This window comes from Coffea arabica, chromosome 10c, assembly GCF_036785885.1.
Source record: "Coffea arabica cultivar ET-39 chromosome 10c, Coffea Arabica ET-39 HiFi, whole genome shotgun sequence".
NCBI lineage: Eukaryota > Viridiplantae > Streptophyta > Magnoliopsida > Gentianales > Rubiaceae > Coffea > Coffea arabica.
In genome coordinates, this window is record NC_092329.1 from 8,915,179 (window position 1) to 8,929,193 (window position 14,015).

General features: G+C 34.9%; 2 protein-coding genes across 3 annotated transcripts; both read left to right on the top strand.

Moving 5' to 3' along the window:
* Positions 1 to 3,250: 3,250 nt before the first annotated feature.
* LOC113714685 (serine hydroxymethyltransferase 2, mitochondrial) lies at positions 3,251 to 9,180 on the top strand. Of its 2 annotated transcripts, none has more exons than XM_072069479.1 (16): positions 3,251 to 3,448; positions 3,588 to 3,638; positions 3,753 to 3,839; positions 4,094 to 4,215; positions 4,367 to 4,443; positions 4,676 to 4,800; positions 4,912 to 5,004; positions 6,082 to 6,174; positions 6,280 to 6,477; positions 6,847 to 6,951; positions 7,051 to 7,116; positions 7,269 to 7,346; positions 7,844 to 7,955; positions 8,040 to 8,150; positions 8,257 to 8,419; positions 8,778 to 9,180. In XM_072069479.1, the coding sequence occupies exons 1-15, from the start codon at positions 3,347 to 3,349 to the stop codon at positions 8,400 to 8,402; spliced, it is 1,566 nt and encodes a 521-aa protein (XP_071925580.1). In that variant the 5' UTR covers positions 3,251 to 3,346; the 3' UTR covers positions 8,403 to 8,419; positions 8,778 to 9,180. The 2 variants fall into 2 exon arrangements, with proteins under 2 accessions (XP_071925580.1, XP_027094482.1); XM_027238681.2 differs by having other exon boundaries at positions 3,253 to 3,448; positions 8,257 to 8,424.
* Positions 9,181 to 9,647: 467 nt separating this feature from the next.
* Positions 9,648 to 12,401, top strand: LOC113714686 (pentatricopeptide repeat-containing protein At4g14850). Its single transcript, XM_027238682.2, has 2 exons — positions 9,648 to 10,036; positions 10,121 to 12,401. The coding sequence occupies exons 1-2, from the start codon at positions 9,944 to 9,946 to the stop codon at positions 12,293 to 12,295; spliced, it is 2,268 nt and encodes a 755-aa protein (XP_027094483.1). The 5' UTR covers positions 9,648 to 9,943; the 3' UTR covers positions 12,296 to 12,401.
* The last annotated feature ends 1,614 nt before the right edge of the window (positions 12,402 to 14,015 follow it).

Genomic DNA, 14,015 nt, shown 5'->3' on the forward strand with positions numbered 1-14,015 from the left:
TCTCAAATATTTAAATTTTGTTAAATAAAAAACCTACCAGTTTTTCTTCCGTAGAAATATTAATATAACACTTTTTCAATTTTAGTTATAAATATTTATGTATTTAGCATAAATTAAATGATTCAGGATAAAATACTCATAAAGAGCTAATACTTTACTTATGTAATGGATGAAAATCATAAAAAATTAATACTTTATGGGCCATTCCTTTTTTTAAAAAATATTTAATTTATATCAAATAGATAACCTACTGATTTTCTTTTTGTGAGAATATTACTGTAACACTTTTTAATTTTTAATTACAAACGTTAATATATTTATCATAAATTAAATATTTGAAAATAAAATATCTGTAAAGAGCGGGTACTTTAAATAGGTTATGTGTATTTGCCTATAAACTACACTCCTTACTTAAATCAATAAACTACACTCCTTACTTAAATCAATAAACTATACTCCTTACTTTAAAGAGTATAGTTTATAGGCAAATACACATAACCTATTTAAAGTACCGATTCTTTACAGATATTTTATTTTCAAATATTTAATTTATGATAAATATATTAACGTTTGTAATTAAAAATTAAAAAGTGTTACAGTAATATTCTTGCAAAAAGAAAATCAGTAGGTTATCTATTTAATATAAATTAAATATTTTTTAAAAAAAGAAATGGCCGATAAAGTATTAATTTTTTAAGATTTTCATCCATTACATGAGTAAAGTATTAGCTCTTTATGAGTATTTTATCCTGAATCATTTAATTTATGTTAAATACATAAATATTTATAACTAAAATTGAAAAAGTGTTATATTAATATTTCTATGGAAGAAAAATTGGTAGGTTTTGTATTTAAATAAATTAAATATTTGAGAGTAAATACAAATCTGTATTTGAGAATAAATATTTGTAATAAAGTAAATGTTTGAAAGTAAAATACTCGTAAAGAGTTGGTATTTTAAATAAGTAATACGTATTTGCCTATAAACTACACTCCTTAAAGTTTATTAATTATTAATTAATTTGTAATACTTTGTCATTCATTGGACATGTAGCACAAAGGACAAATCAGGTACAAAATTCTAATTTCACTCTCTAAAACAATATTTTAATCATTTGGACTAAATTTGTAAAGGATTAGTAACCTCGGGGGAGGTCAGTGTATTTGTTCAAACCACAGGGGAGGTTAGTGTAAATGTCAGAAACCTCAAGGGAGGTTTCTGAAATTATCCCTATAGAAAAAGTCAGAATTTGAAAAACTATTTGAAGTTTCAATTATTTTATTTCTCTTGCGCTCTACATGAATAGGAATAAAAAAATAGATAAATAAATAAAGTTGTGAAATACCAAAAAAGGGAAAAAAATAAAAAGAACCTGCAGCTAGTCTTCTCCAAATGCATTGAATATTTCATTGATCAAATTCTATATTTAATTGATATTTGCAATTCAATTATACATACATACATATACATACATATATATGTATGTATGTTTGTATAGACATTGTTAAAGAAAAGTAGGAAGTTTAGAGAAAGAAAAACAAGTTCAGAAAATTTAAATATGAGGGTATTATTGACAATTCATCACCTTTAATATTAGTATACGGCCCTACTATCACTTCAAGGGTGCTAAGTGAGATTTTGAAAAGTTTAGGGGAGCTAGGTGATACTTCATGAAACCTCAAGGGAGGTTTCTGAAATTATCCCTTAATATTTTAGGGGAGAAAATTGATGAAGCATACCATCATCAGAAGGGGTTTTTGCGAAATCAAGTCATTAACCCCAACAGGAATATATTATTGCTTGCCTATACTATTGATCAAGTTAGACACAGTTGAAGGTGGAGATGAAGTATTCCGAAATTGGATGGCAGAAATTAAATGTAGAACGCCAAATTACGTGTCAAAAAAACTAATCATATATATTTTTTATTTTATTCTGTTAGTATCTACATTAATTGTGTTACATATTTTCCTGCAATCCCTCGGGCTGCTTAGCCTAATATTAATGTGTAGAGCGCCAAGAATGTCCAGATAATTGTAGCGTAAGCCGGACGTGCACGGACCTGTGTCGGGGGCTCACTTTCCAACAGCTTCTCTAATCTTTGCCTCCAAAATCTTTCTCGCCTCTCACACCCACAAAACTCTCAGTTCTGTCATTAAGCCCAACAACTACTGCGGTTGTTGGATTTTGTAACAACTACTGCGGTTGTTGGATTTTGTAGGCCCCAGCCCCACCACCATCCACCTGCTGCCACCCCTCTGATTAATTTTTCTCTTTTTGATCGTCACTAGCTTTTAGTTTTCTAAGGTTCCCATTCCTCAAAAATACTCTGATTAGACACCCAATCTCACCTGATTTCGCAGCTTTTTTTGGTTCCCATCCTAACTTTGCACTTCGCACAAGCATCTATACATTATTAGTATCTAAGGCACGCTAGATGCTAGTGCAATAATAAATAAATATTTAAAATTTTTAAAAAATATTTGTTGAAATTATTTTTTATGAGATTTGGTTTTATATTTTTATAATACTTACATAAAGAAAATTGACATTTACATAAATAAAATGTACAAACAGACTATTATTTGAAAGCGGATAGTTATAAAAGAAGAGGCAAACGTAGATATGATGCGGGGTTAGAGAGACAAAAATATATATGATAGTGGGTAGTTATATTTAAAAGGTAATTTAGGAAAATCATAAGATGACAACTTTTTATTTATACCGAAAGCCTCCCTACACACAAAGTTAACATCATTTCAGTATTAACTATCTACGCAGGTTTTATTATTGTAAAGATACGAGCAATGATAATTGACGTAAACATTTTTTTTGTCATATTTTGAACTCTCAATTTTATCTTTATAAAAATTAATTTTTATCCTAATCACCTAATCATATTTTACCATTATAACTACTCATAATCATCTTAATTATTGTAACTATCAAATTACTATAATTATAGAAATCAAAGTTCTTCCATAAAAATTTTATATAAATTTTTTGAATATACTAAGTGCACATTCAATGTACTTGTAATTAGAGAATAATTAGAATAAATTAATTTTATATAAATTTTTTGAATATACTATAAAAAATTTATATAAAATTAATTTATTCTAATTATTCTCTAATTACAAGTACATTGAATGTGCACTTAACACTAGTACTATATAATGTCTGTCACATTCTAAAATACCCTTTTTTAAAAAAAATAAAAAATAAAAAACCGAGTCTGCCCATTTCACCAACCCCCGGCTCGGTAAAACCCCCCAAGCAAAAATCAATCTGCCATTTCACAATTCGCAGAGGGAAACCAAGAAAAACGAAGAGGAAAGCCCAGAAATGGCAATGGCGATTGCTCTTCGAAGATTCTGCTCTTCTTCTTCCTCCTCCTCCTCCTCCCTCAGACCTCTCTCCTCCCGCGTCTCCTCCGTCTATCGGATGGTTCGTTCTCTACACACAACACATAAACACTTGTTTTTCATCATTTATGCATGTAAAACTTCATTATACAGATGCATCTTAGATGTTTGACAAATTGTTGCCTTTTTTTTGTATTCTTTTTTTCTTTGGATTGATACAGTCTTCTGTGACGAATCAAGCTGTAGGTGAAAAGGAAAATTCACGTATCACGGTATTGATTGAGTACTTTTTTTTTATTACATTGTGAGGTGAAGTTGTTAGATCTTGGTTTAGTGTATGTATCAATAGCTTAATATGTTAATATTTTGTTGGAATTGAATAACAGTGGATAAAACAATTGAATGCACCGCTAGAGGAGATTGATCCAGAAATTGCTGACATCATCGAGCTCGAAAAAGCCAGGCAATGGAAGGTGATTTATACTTCTAATAACAAAAGCCTTGTTCATTTTACTACTTCTCATTTGTTATTGATCTTAATTAGTCTGTAATAGTGGAACGATTTAGCACCATTTTTTATATGCACGTTTGTTCTGTTAAAGTTAAATTCAAATCACATGAACTGCCGACTTACCAATGCCGCCTTAAGTTTCATTTGATATTTTTGTTTTTAATAGAAAAATCAAAATCGAATTTTGGCTTATTTAGATGCTTTTTGTGAAAGTAGGGACTTGAGCTTATACCATCTGAGAACTTTACGTCGACTTCGGTGATGCAAGCGGTTGGATCGATAATGACGAACAAGTATAGTGAGGGGTACCCTGGTGCTAGATACTATGGAGGAAATGAGTATGTGGAAAATTGCTTTTGTTTCTTTTTTATTTTCTTAAATTCCTAAGTTGGCTTTCTTTTGGATAGGTAAAAAGACTTTCTTTCACAGAATTGAGTAAGTAATTATCATGCATTGGGAGTGTATAAGAGTGGCTTTGTGCACATGAAGGTACATTGACATGGCTGAGAGATTGTGTCAGAAGAGAGCTTTAGAAGCTTTTAATTTGGAACCTACAAAATGGGGAGGTAAAATGCATTTCTTTCTCGGAATCCTCCTTGGGCATGCCTATTTCTAAATTAAAAATGATGTCTATTTTGAGACATCTTGCTTGCACATAAATAATATAGCTGAGCACTGGGCTTTTTTCTGGTGATCCAGTTATTCGTTAGATATATTATCATGGGAGTCTGATAGATACCATCTCAAGTAGATTGCTTTGGTCTTATATCAAGTGGTTTATGTATCTGCTTTTTTTAGTGAATGTTCAGTCATTATCTGGATCACCTGCAAATTTTCAAGTGTATACTGCTCTGCTCAAACCTCATGAAAGGATAATGGCACTTGATCTTCCTCATGGTGGACATCTTTCACATGGTTATCAGGTCATTACATTTTCATGAAATTTGGAAGTCCAGATTTTGAATCTAGTTTTAGCACTTTGCTCTCTCCACACACTTTTACACCCTTACCCATTTCTTTTGGTTCTTTTGCAGACCGACACAAAGAAGATATCTGCAGTCTCAATTTTTTTTGAGACAATGCCTTACAGACTGGATGAGAGCACAGGGTATATTGACTATGACCAGGTGATTTCCTTATCTTTCTGGAAGTTCTTCTGGTCTTGCAGAAATATTTTATACTCAACGGCTTTTAACTCATCACTACAATGGTGACCTTGCTTCCTACTTATTGATTGCCTAGTACTCAAAATTCTCGATATAATTGAGACAGGAAGAAACAGTTAATTGTATTTGTTTTGCTTGCATAAATTGGTGCGCTTATGCGTACATATAGTATATTGATTCTGAAGTTATGGAAGATAAGGCTGTCTGCTATTATGTTACTTTTAGAAACGAATTCCATAGTAATATATCTTGGTTATGTACTCGATTGTTGGCAATTTTTCCTTGTTATTGATGTTCTGGGTCTTCTACCATGACGAAATACAGTTTTTAAATGTTAGGTGCCTAATATTTGGCCACTGGGAGATATTGTATACATCGATTTTGAATTCCAAAAGGATATGTCAATGTTGATTTCATTTACTCCAGATGTGAAACGGCTACTAACCAAACAGTCTCCCTTCCTGAAACCCAGACCCCGGGCCTCCCTTCCTTCCTCCCTCTCTCTTTCTCTCTCTTTCTCCCATGCTCATCCTTTGCAAACTGACTGTTAAATGAAGCAGAACGAAGAAGGAAGAATTTTGTAAAAATCATACCATTTGGTGGGGTATTGAAATTTGCTACTCATTTTGAAGCATATTGGTTTTTAAAGGCTGCGCGCCCCCCATCTGCCTATCTCACTATATAATTTTTGAACTTTCCATATATAGAAAAGAAATATAGACTAGAAACAACATCTGTTACTCCTGTACCATAATCTCTTTGTCTCTGAAGTTACAATTTCAATTTTGAAGCGTTCTGCTCTGTTCTTTTCTTAATCTTGTACAACTTTAGTTCCAGAATAACTGATAGAAGTAGTTTTTACTTACTAAAAGTTATGGGTGAATTTTGTTTCGATCTTTTTCCAAATATTAAGTCTTATGTCTTTCTATTGACAGTGCTTGCTGCGAACGAATTCAAGTTTTTAGTTAGTTTTGCATTTCTTTTTAATATTGTTCAAACCTGACTATCCAAGCTGATGGTCATCTGGTGCCACCGCAGTTAGAGAAGAGTGCAACACTATTTAGGCCAAAGCTGATTGTAGCTGGTGCAAGTGCTTATGCACGGCTGTATGATTACCAACGAATTCGCAAGGTACCATGAGTTTAAGATTGCAATCTTACATCAACATTATCATGTATTTCTGAACTTTTTGAATGTTTTGTAGTCATTTATTAATAGTTGATATGAAATTGATAGGTATGTGACAAGCAAAAGGCTGTGATGTTAGCTGACATGGCACACATCAGTGGGCTTGTTGCTGCTGGTGTCATCCCATCACCATTCGAATTTGCCGATGTTGTTACAACCACAACACATAAATCACTTCGTGGGCCACGTGGAGCAATGATTTTCTTCAGAAAGGGGGTAAAAGAGATTAACAAACAAGGACAAGAAGTGAGTTTCTCTTTTCTTCCTTTTTGGGTATATTCTGCATACCAGAACCTGGGGATTTTTTCTACTAAGAATTTTATCCTGCATCAGCCAGGTGAGGCAGTCCAGAACTACTGGCCTATCTCTCAACTCCTCATAAGAAGTGAACTCTAATTGAGAAATAGATATATCAAGAAGTTAAAATGCAGAATCTCATGCATCTTGCTCTGTATCTGAACTGTTTGTTGCATATCCCATTTTGACCATGATTTATCCCCAAAGGGAAAATGAAAAATGAAAGGAAATACAAAGCATTTTGATGGCTTAAGGTGGAACTTTGAACTGATGTTTACTGATGATTCCTTTTAAATAGTTTTGAGTTCCATCTTTCAGGTGATGTATGACTATGAAGACAAAATCAATCAGGCTGTCTTCCCTGGACTTCAAGGTGGTCCTCACAATCATACAATAAGTGCCTTGGCTGTTGCATTGAAACAGGTAGAGTTGTTTGTAGATTTTGCATGATGGTTTCATGGTGGTTTTTGTACTTTTTTTGTATGTGTATTTACAATCTTGCTGACAAAATTTTTATTCAAGGCCATGACACCAGAGTACAAGGCATATCAAGAGCAAGTTCTGAGTAATTGCTCAAAGTTTGCAGAGGTAACATCAAAATCCATGCTATGACCTTTTTTCCCTTACAATAAAGACTATTTTCTGTTGGAATCCTGAAATCTGGTCTGTTCTCAGGGTAATATTGGCTTAATTTTGCTGTATTTGATCTAATTAAAAACATTTTATCTTCATCGATGCAGACTCTTTTAGCTAGTGGCTATGAACTTGTATCTGGGGGAACTGATAACCATCTTGTTTTGGTCAATTTACGGAACAAGGTAAGATATCTTTGTTCTTACTTTAGCCCCCTTATCTATTCCAGTTCGAGATTCTGAATGGAAACTTAAAAGTTATTTCCTTCTTTCTGTCTTTTCAGTGGAACATCTTTCTAAAGATGCTTCTTAAGTTTGTTGCTTTGATGTATGTGCCTAAATAAATCTTTTGAAGATACTAAACGAAAGCTTCAGATGAGCTGTGGAGAAAAGCTTTTCTGTCGAAGTTGCAGTTTCCTACTATCTTCTTTTGGAACTAAAAGAATAATTCCTGTTCTACTTTTTGTTTGTCCTTAAAGATAACTTGATTGAGGATAATCATCCTCTGGCGATTCATTTTTGGCTGGAATTCTTTGTGCTGGTCTTCATGGTTCCAATAATCAACAAAATTTAGCTGCCAAAAACCTGGACTGCTTATACTTCTGGGTCTGAAATTCTCTCTGTGTTTAGTTGCCAAAAACCTGGACGTGCTTATTCTTCTGGGTCTGAAATTCTCTCTGTAGGGGATTGATGGTTCAAGGGTTGAAAAAGTCCTGGAGTCGGTACACATTGCAGCAAATAAAAATACTGTTCCAGGGGATGTATCTGCAATGGTGCCCGGGGGCATTAGAATGGGTAGAGCACCCACCTACTGATCATCTTTGCATTGCTCTGTCCAATTGTAACTTATAGTTAACTCTAATTTATACGGTGATTTAGGAACCCCTGCTCTCACTTCTAGAGGATTTGCTGAAGAAGATTTCATCGAAGTGGCCAAGTTCTTTGATGCAGCCGTGAAGCTGGCTCTGAAGATCAAAGCTGAGACTAAAGGTTTTAAAGCTTGTTCAACGTTACTCTGATTCATCTTTTTTGAGATCCTTTGGAGCTTAATAAGCTGGCTGGGTGTTCAAATAGCTCTATCTTTGCTTTTGTTCAGGTACAAAATTGAAGGACTTTGTGGCAACAATGAAGGATGCTAACTTACAATCTGAGATTACTAAGCTACGGCATGAGGTTGAAGAGTATGCCAAACAATTTCCAACAATTGGGTTCGAGAAAGAAACAATGAAATACAAGGACTGAACAAGGTTCCCCACATTGTAAGGTAAATCTGCAGCTTGTTGACTGCGGATCAAATGCTAACATTGTTGTCATAATGTCTTCATTGATTTCTAAGTAAGAAATAGATAGTAGGACCATAATCTTCGTAGTTGATTACTTAAACCATTGATTTTTCCCATTAAATTGGGTCATTGCAGCACAATCCCCTTTGGAAACTGTCTTTTTGACTATTGTGTTGCTAATGTTTTAGGTTCTACTTCTATGTAGAGATTAATATTACACGTCTACCGCAATATATGTGTGAAATTAAATGCTGGCACTTGTGGAATTTACCGGTTGATTTGTAAATGAAATACCTTCACATCCTTTAACGCTTGCATTCATTTTGCTCCACAGTTGTTGATGGTGTTAAATGGGAGCCGCTGGGAGGAGTTGATTGCTTAAGCTGTATATGATTTAGAAGGCTTCTTCTCGGGTATTCATCTGCAAGAGGCGGGCCAATTTGACACGGGATTACATCATTACTAAAATTTGTATAAAACATTTTAATCCCTAGCAATGTATGAAACTTTCAAGTTTCAAGAACATTTGGGATCAAAACCTTTCTTGAACACGAGAGAATAGTTAAAATGCCCTGCGTGGTAGTGGACTGTGTGACACTTTCTGAACCCTTCTTCTTAGATAATCTATCTAATCTGCAGTTAGAGCTTGGGGCGTGAATTTAGATGAGGCTGTACAATCAAATCATAGAGTGTGTTTGGATTGAGATAATTTGAAACAAAATAATTTACTTCATAAATCTCAATTACCTTTTTATCTTCTCAATCACTTTTTTATTTCACACACATCACATCACAAAAAGTGCTATAATAATTATCTCAAATAAATCATCCAAATAAACTCTTATCCAAACAAAAATTATCTTTTCAATTGAAGTGGAAAAATATAACCATGTGCACTTTCATAAACCTTTTCTATTGAAGGCAGCAAATCAAACAACAAAAACTACTTTCTCATTGAACGCAGCAAAATAGGTATAATCAAAGTGGGGGAGTCTACATTTCTTTCTAGTATCGTATTTACGAGTGAAATTTGCGGTTGAAAGGTGAAAGAAATATTATTGATCCTTAGATTAAATATTGTTAAATATTTAAAATTTAAATTATTATTTTTAGTAAGAAATACAAGCTTAGGGGATGATATCAAGAGGGATCATAGAGTTTTTTAAACAAAATACCGGGACGCAGGAGACAAATGTCGTTTCCCTCCAAACTTCAGCCGACCAATCAAACCCAACCACATCATGACTGCATTTCCCGATGGGCCCAGATGACTTGGCAAGAAGGTCAACGAACTCCTCCATTTGGCATTTGTATGTATGATTCTATCCTGTGATTCAAGGAAAATTCAATCCCGTCCAAACACACAAAAAATACGAGATAACGTACTTCCATTTCTCAGACACCCCTAAAGAATACTGCTCAAGGAATAACCAAACACGAAATTCAGCTACACAATAAAGGGATTTAAATCACTTTTCGGGCTTCAGACTATTCAAATTGATGGCCTCCTTGCCTTCTGCTGTAGTTGGCAACACTCTCAAGCTCGATCCTGACTTCAAACGTCACATTCCACCTTCTCTTACATTCGATAAGGTAGCAATGATTTTTCTGCATCTAATTCCATTACTTTATGTGAATATTGTCGAGCTCATGTCTATAATTTGTTTGTTTTGTTAGAAAAACTATGGGAATAATGCACAACTGGATAAAGCTTTGGACCCTTTTAGTATGGAGTTCAATGAAGCAATTGCAATAGTAAAAGAATGTGGTCTGAAAGTTGAGTCCGCTGCTTATCTTCCACTGTTGCAAGAATGCATAGATAAGAATTCGGTTTCAGAAGCACAAGTAATTCATGCCCATATCATAAAAACTGGCACGCATCAAGATTGGTTTCTCATGACATTTCTTGTTAATGTATATGCAAAATTTGGTACGGTGGGAAATGCTAGGAAAGTATTTGACAGTTTGCCTAGGAGAAATGTGGTTTCTTGGACCTCCTTGATGTCGGGTTATATTAAAAGTTCAGAGCCAGAGCGTGCTATTGGTGTTTTTGAAGAAATGTTGGAAGCTGGGGTGTATCCCACGAATTATACGTTGGGACTTGTTTTGAATGCTTGTTCATCATTATCGGATATTGAATTAGGGAAGCAAATTCATGGTTTTATTTTGAAATATCGGATTGCGGATGACACGAGCATTGGAAATGCACTTTGTAGTTTGTATTCTAAAAACGGGATTTTGGATTCTGCAGTTAAGGTATTTCAAAGCATTGAGGAAAAGAATGTTATTTCGTGGACTGGTGTGATATCAGCTTGTGGGGATAATGGGAACCCTGCCAAGGGGTTGGATTTTTTTGTTGAGATGCTACTTGAGGGTGCAGAGCCAAATGAGTTTACATTGACTAGCGTGTTGAGTCTGTGCTGTGTAATTCAGGCTTTGGAAGTTGGGATGCAGGTTCAGTCTTTGAGCATTAAACTTGGTTATGGATCTAATCTACGTGTGATGAATGCAGTTATGTATTTGTACTTGAAAAATGGATGCATTAGTGAGGCGAATCAGTTGTTTGATGCAATGGACATCGTCAGCTTGGTAACATGGAATGCTATGATTGCAGGCCATGCTCAGATGATAGATCTTGCAGAAGATGGAGTCTCAGCACATCAAAGTGGGATTCAGGCTCTCAAGATGTTGTTGAGATTGCACCGATCTGGTTTAAAGCCAGATTTATTCACCTTCTCAAGTGTATTGGATGTATGCAGTAGTTTGGCTGCTCTGGAACAAGGAGAACAGGTTCACGCTCAAACAATTAAATCTGGGTTCTTGTCTGATGTAGTTGTTGGAACTGCTTTAGTCGACATGTACGGCAAATGTGGAAGCATTCAGGGAGCAAGTAAAGCTTTTCTTGAGATGTCCACCAGGACTATGATATCCTGGACTGCAATGATTACTGCTTTTGCCAGGCATGGCCAGTCACGACAGGCATTACAGCTTTTTGGGGATATGAGGTTTGTTGGAGTAAAGCCAAACAAGATTACTTTTGTAGGCGTTCTTGCAGCTTGCAGCCATGCTGGAATGGTCGATGAAGGATTGGCTTACTTCAACATGATGAAAAATGAGTGTAAAATCAAGCCTGTGATGGACCATTATGGATGCCTGATTGATATGTTTGTGAGGTTAGGTCGGTTGGAAGAAGCTTTTGACCTTATCAAAAAGATGGATTTTGAGCCCAACGAAGTTATATGGTCAATGCTAATTGCAGGCTGTAGAAGTCATGGGAAATTAGATTTGGCTTTTCAGGCAGCGGAGCAACTGCTCAACCTTAATCCAAAGGACTCAGAGACGTATTTGTCGTTGTTAAATTTGTACTTCGTTGCGGAGAGATGGAAGGATGTTTCAAGGGTGAGAAAAATGATGAAAGCTGGAAAAATAGGAAAACTGAAAGATTGGAGCTGGATGACCATTAAAGACAAGGTTTATTCATTTAAGCCCGATGATCAACAAGGTTTGATGAAAGAGGTTGAAGAATATCTGGCGGATTTACATGAGAGCGTAAAGACTCTTGGATATGAATTCCAAGCAAATTTTGAGGCGATAAATTCTGAAGAGCAAGAAACAACTTCGTCTACCGTTCATCACAGCGAAAAAATGGCAGTTGCATTTGGGCTGTTGAATACACCGAATGCTGCACCAGTACGGATTAAGAAGAGCATTAGCATGTGTAAGGATTGCCATAATTTTGTTAAATATATCTCAATATCAACTTCAAGGACAATTATAATCCGAGACAGCAAAAAGCTGCATAAATTTGTTAATGGAAACTGTTCATGTGGGGATTTCGGCAGTCTCCTTTGATATGTTGTGAATCAAATGAAAAAGCTAGGTTATCTCAATGCTTTATGATTCTTTGTATACTACATGACATGGAAATAGATCATTTTCAAAATTGTCCTTCTTTCCATTTATGACTTGTTGAACAAAATAAATCAACGTAGCAGTGGCTAGCCACCTCTGAAGGACTGGTTAGGTGAATTTCTTGCGCACTCAAGCTACATATGAAGTCTGCTTTTGTTGAATATTATGATCCACAAGTAAATAAATCAACAAGTCTTTCTTTTTTTTTTTTTGGGCCAACCAAAGTTTAATAAACAGTTATGAACAACAAATACACAGTCATAAACTTGGCCAAAGGAACATGGAGGGAGTGATTTAGGCCTACTACGAGCATCAACCAAATGAAACCCAAAGTTACTATCTTCTTCAACATGCTTAATTTCGGCTCCTCATTTCCCAACTCAAAGTTCAATAGTTGTCCGCACAGAGTTTGGTGCTTTTTGCAATCGTGTTCTTGTCACAGAAACTCAAGTCCATTGCATCGTTAAAAGTCATGATAAAAATAAAAGATAATCCAAGATAACATTCTGATTAATTTTTATTAGTGTTTAAACGCCAAATTATCTTAGTATTATTATACTATATATACCGTGTGTCTAAGAGATTAATCTGAACAACATTTAGGACTTGTATTGAAAGATCCTTTGAGTCCAAAAGTCTGAATGCAGGAATATTCAGAGTTCGTAGTACCACCTTGTAGCCCCACTGACACCCTGTTTTTGACGAGCCGATTTACATTTTGTTTCGGTCGTATTAGTCCAGCCCCATCAACAAATCATTGATGGGGAAAGTATCAGAATCTGGGAAGAGATTCTTGGCTGTCAACATTGAAAAGTATCTTCTACATGAAAATTTGTGTTCTCATAGCAATCGACATGCTAGTATTTGATTAGTCTACACAAACTACAGATTGTGCGCACTCGTGAACATTGTGCAGAAAAGCATAAGAAAAGCGAACAGAAAAAAAAAGGTTCGGATTTAGTGTGTGTATTTATGATTTGTTCACTACTATTTCTTCATTCCTTGACTTTCTCTAATGATCTTTTCTTCATGTCTTTATCCATCTTGCTGGTTATTTTGCCTGTTTTTGTCTGTAGTTTTTCTGGCAATGATGTATTTCTGTAAATTTTTTAACTGTACTAAGCCAGATAAATTTCATAGCATTCTTGAAACAATAAAAATTGACATTATCCAAGATACGTAACTTCCTTTATGTCTTGAAAAGTTCGACTTTTACATGTGACACCTTAAAAAGTTTTGAGCTAGATCTTCACTCTTGAGTAAGAGTCGGACTTTACGGTTGTTTCTCGGGCTAAATTCAGATTAGTCTCATTAAGGGTGAATATACCAAATGCTCAAAGCCAAAAAAAAAAGAGATATACAGATGTCCCTTTGCGGCCTTGCCTGACCAAAGCATACTCATACTTCAGCCATCTTGACCTCTACTTCTACGTTACCATTTCTGGGATTTTGTTAAAAAAGAAAATCATAATGTCTCAACCTTCTTATCATGCTTAAAGCAACTTAAAGTTTGTCATTTTTGTTTTGTGATGTTTTTTCTTTCTTTCCTTCTTTTTTTTTTAGTTCAAGAAAAAGGGAAGACAAGGATGGCCTATGTAATTTTTTCCCCCTTTTTTTGTTTTTTTTGGGGGGGGGGGGGGGGGGGGGGGGGGGGGGGGGG

Excerpts from the sequence above, each read along its gene's own strand:
- LOC113714685 (XM_072069479.1), top strand. The coding sequence starts at position 3,347 with ATGGCAATGGCGATTGCTCTTCGAAGATTCTGCTCTTCTTCTTCCTCC. Across the intron at positions 4,444-4,675 it reads GGAACCTACAAAATGGGGAG|TGAATGTTCAGTCATTATCT; the intron begins GTAAAATGCATT and ends TGCTTTTTTTAG. Across the intron at positions 7,347-7,843 it reads TGGTCAATTTACGGAACAAG|GGGATTGATGGTTCAAGGGT; the intron begins GTAAGATATCTT and ends TTCTCTCTGTAG.
- LOC113714686 (XM_027238682.2), top strand. The coding sequence starts at position 9,944 with ATGGCCTCCTTGCCTTCTGCTGTAGTTGGCAACACTCTCAAGCTCGAT. Across the intron at positions 10,037-10,120 it reads CTTCTCTTACATTCGATAAG|AAAAACTATGGGAATAATGC; the intron begins GTAGCAATGATT and ends TTGTTTTGTTAG.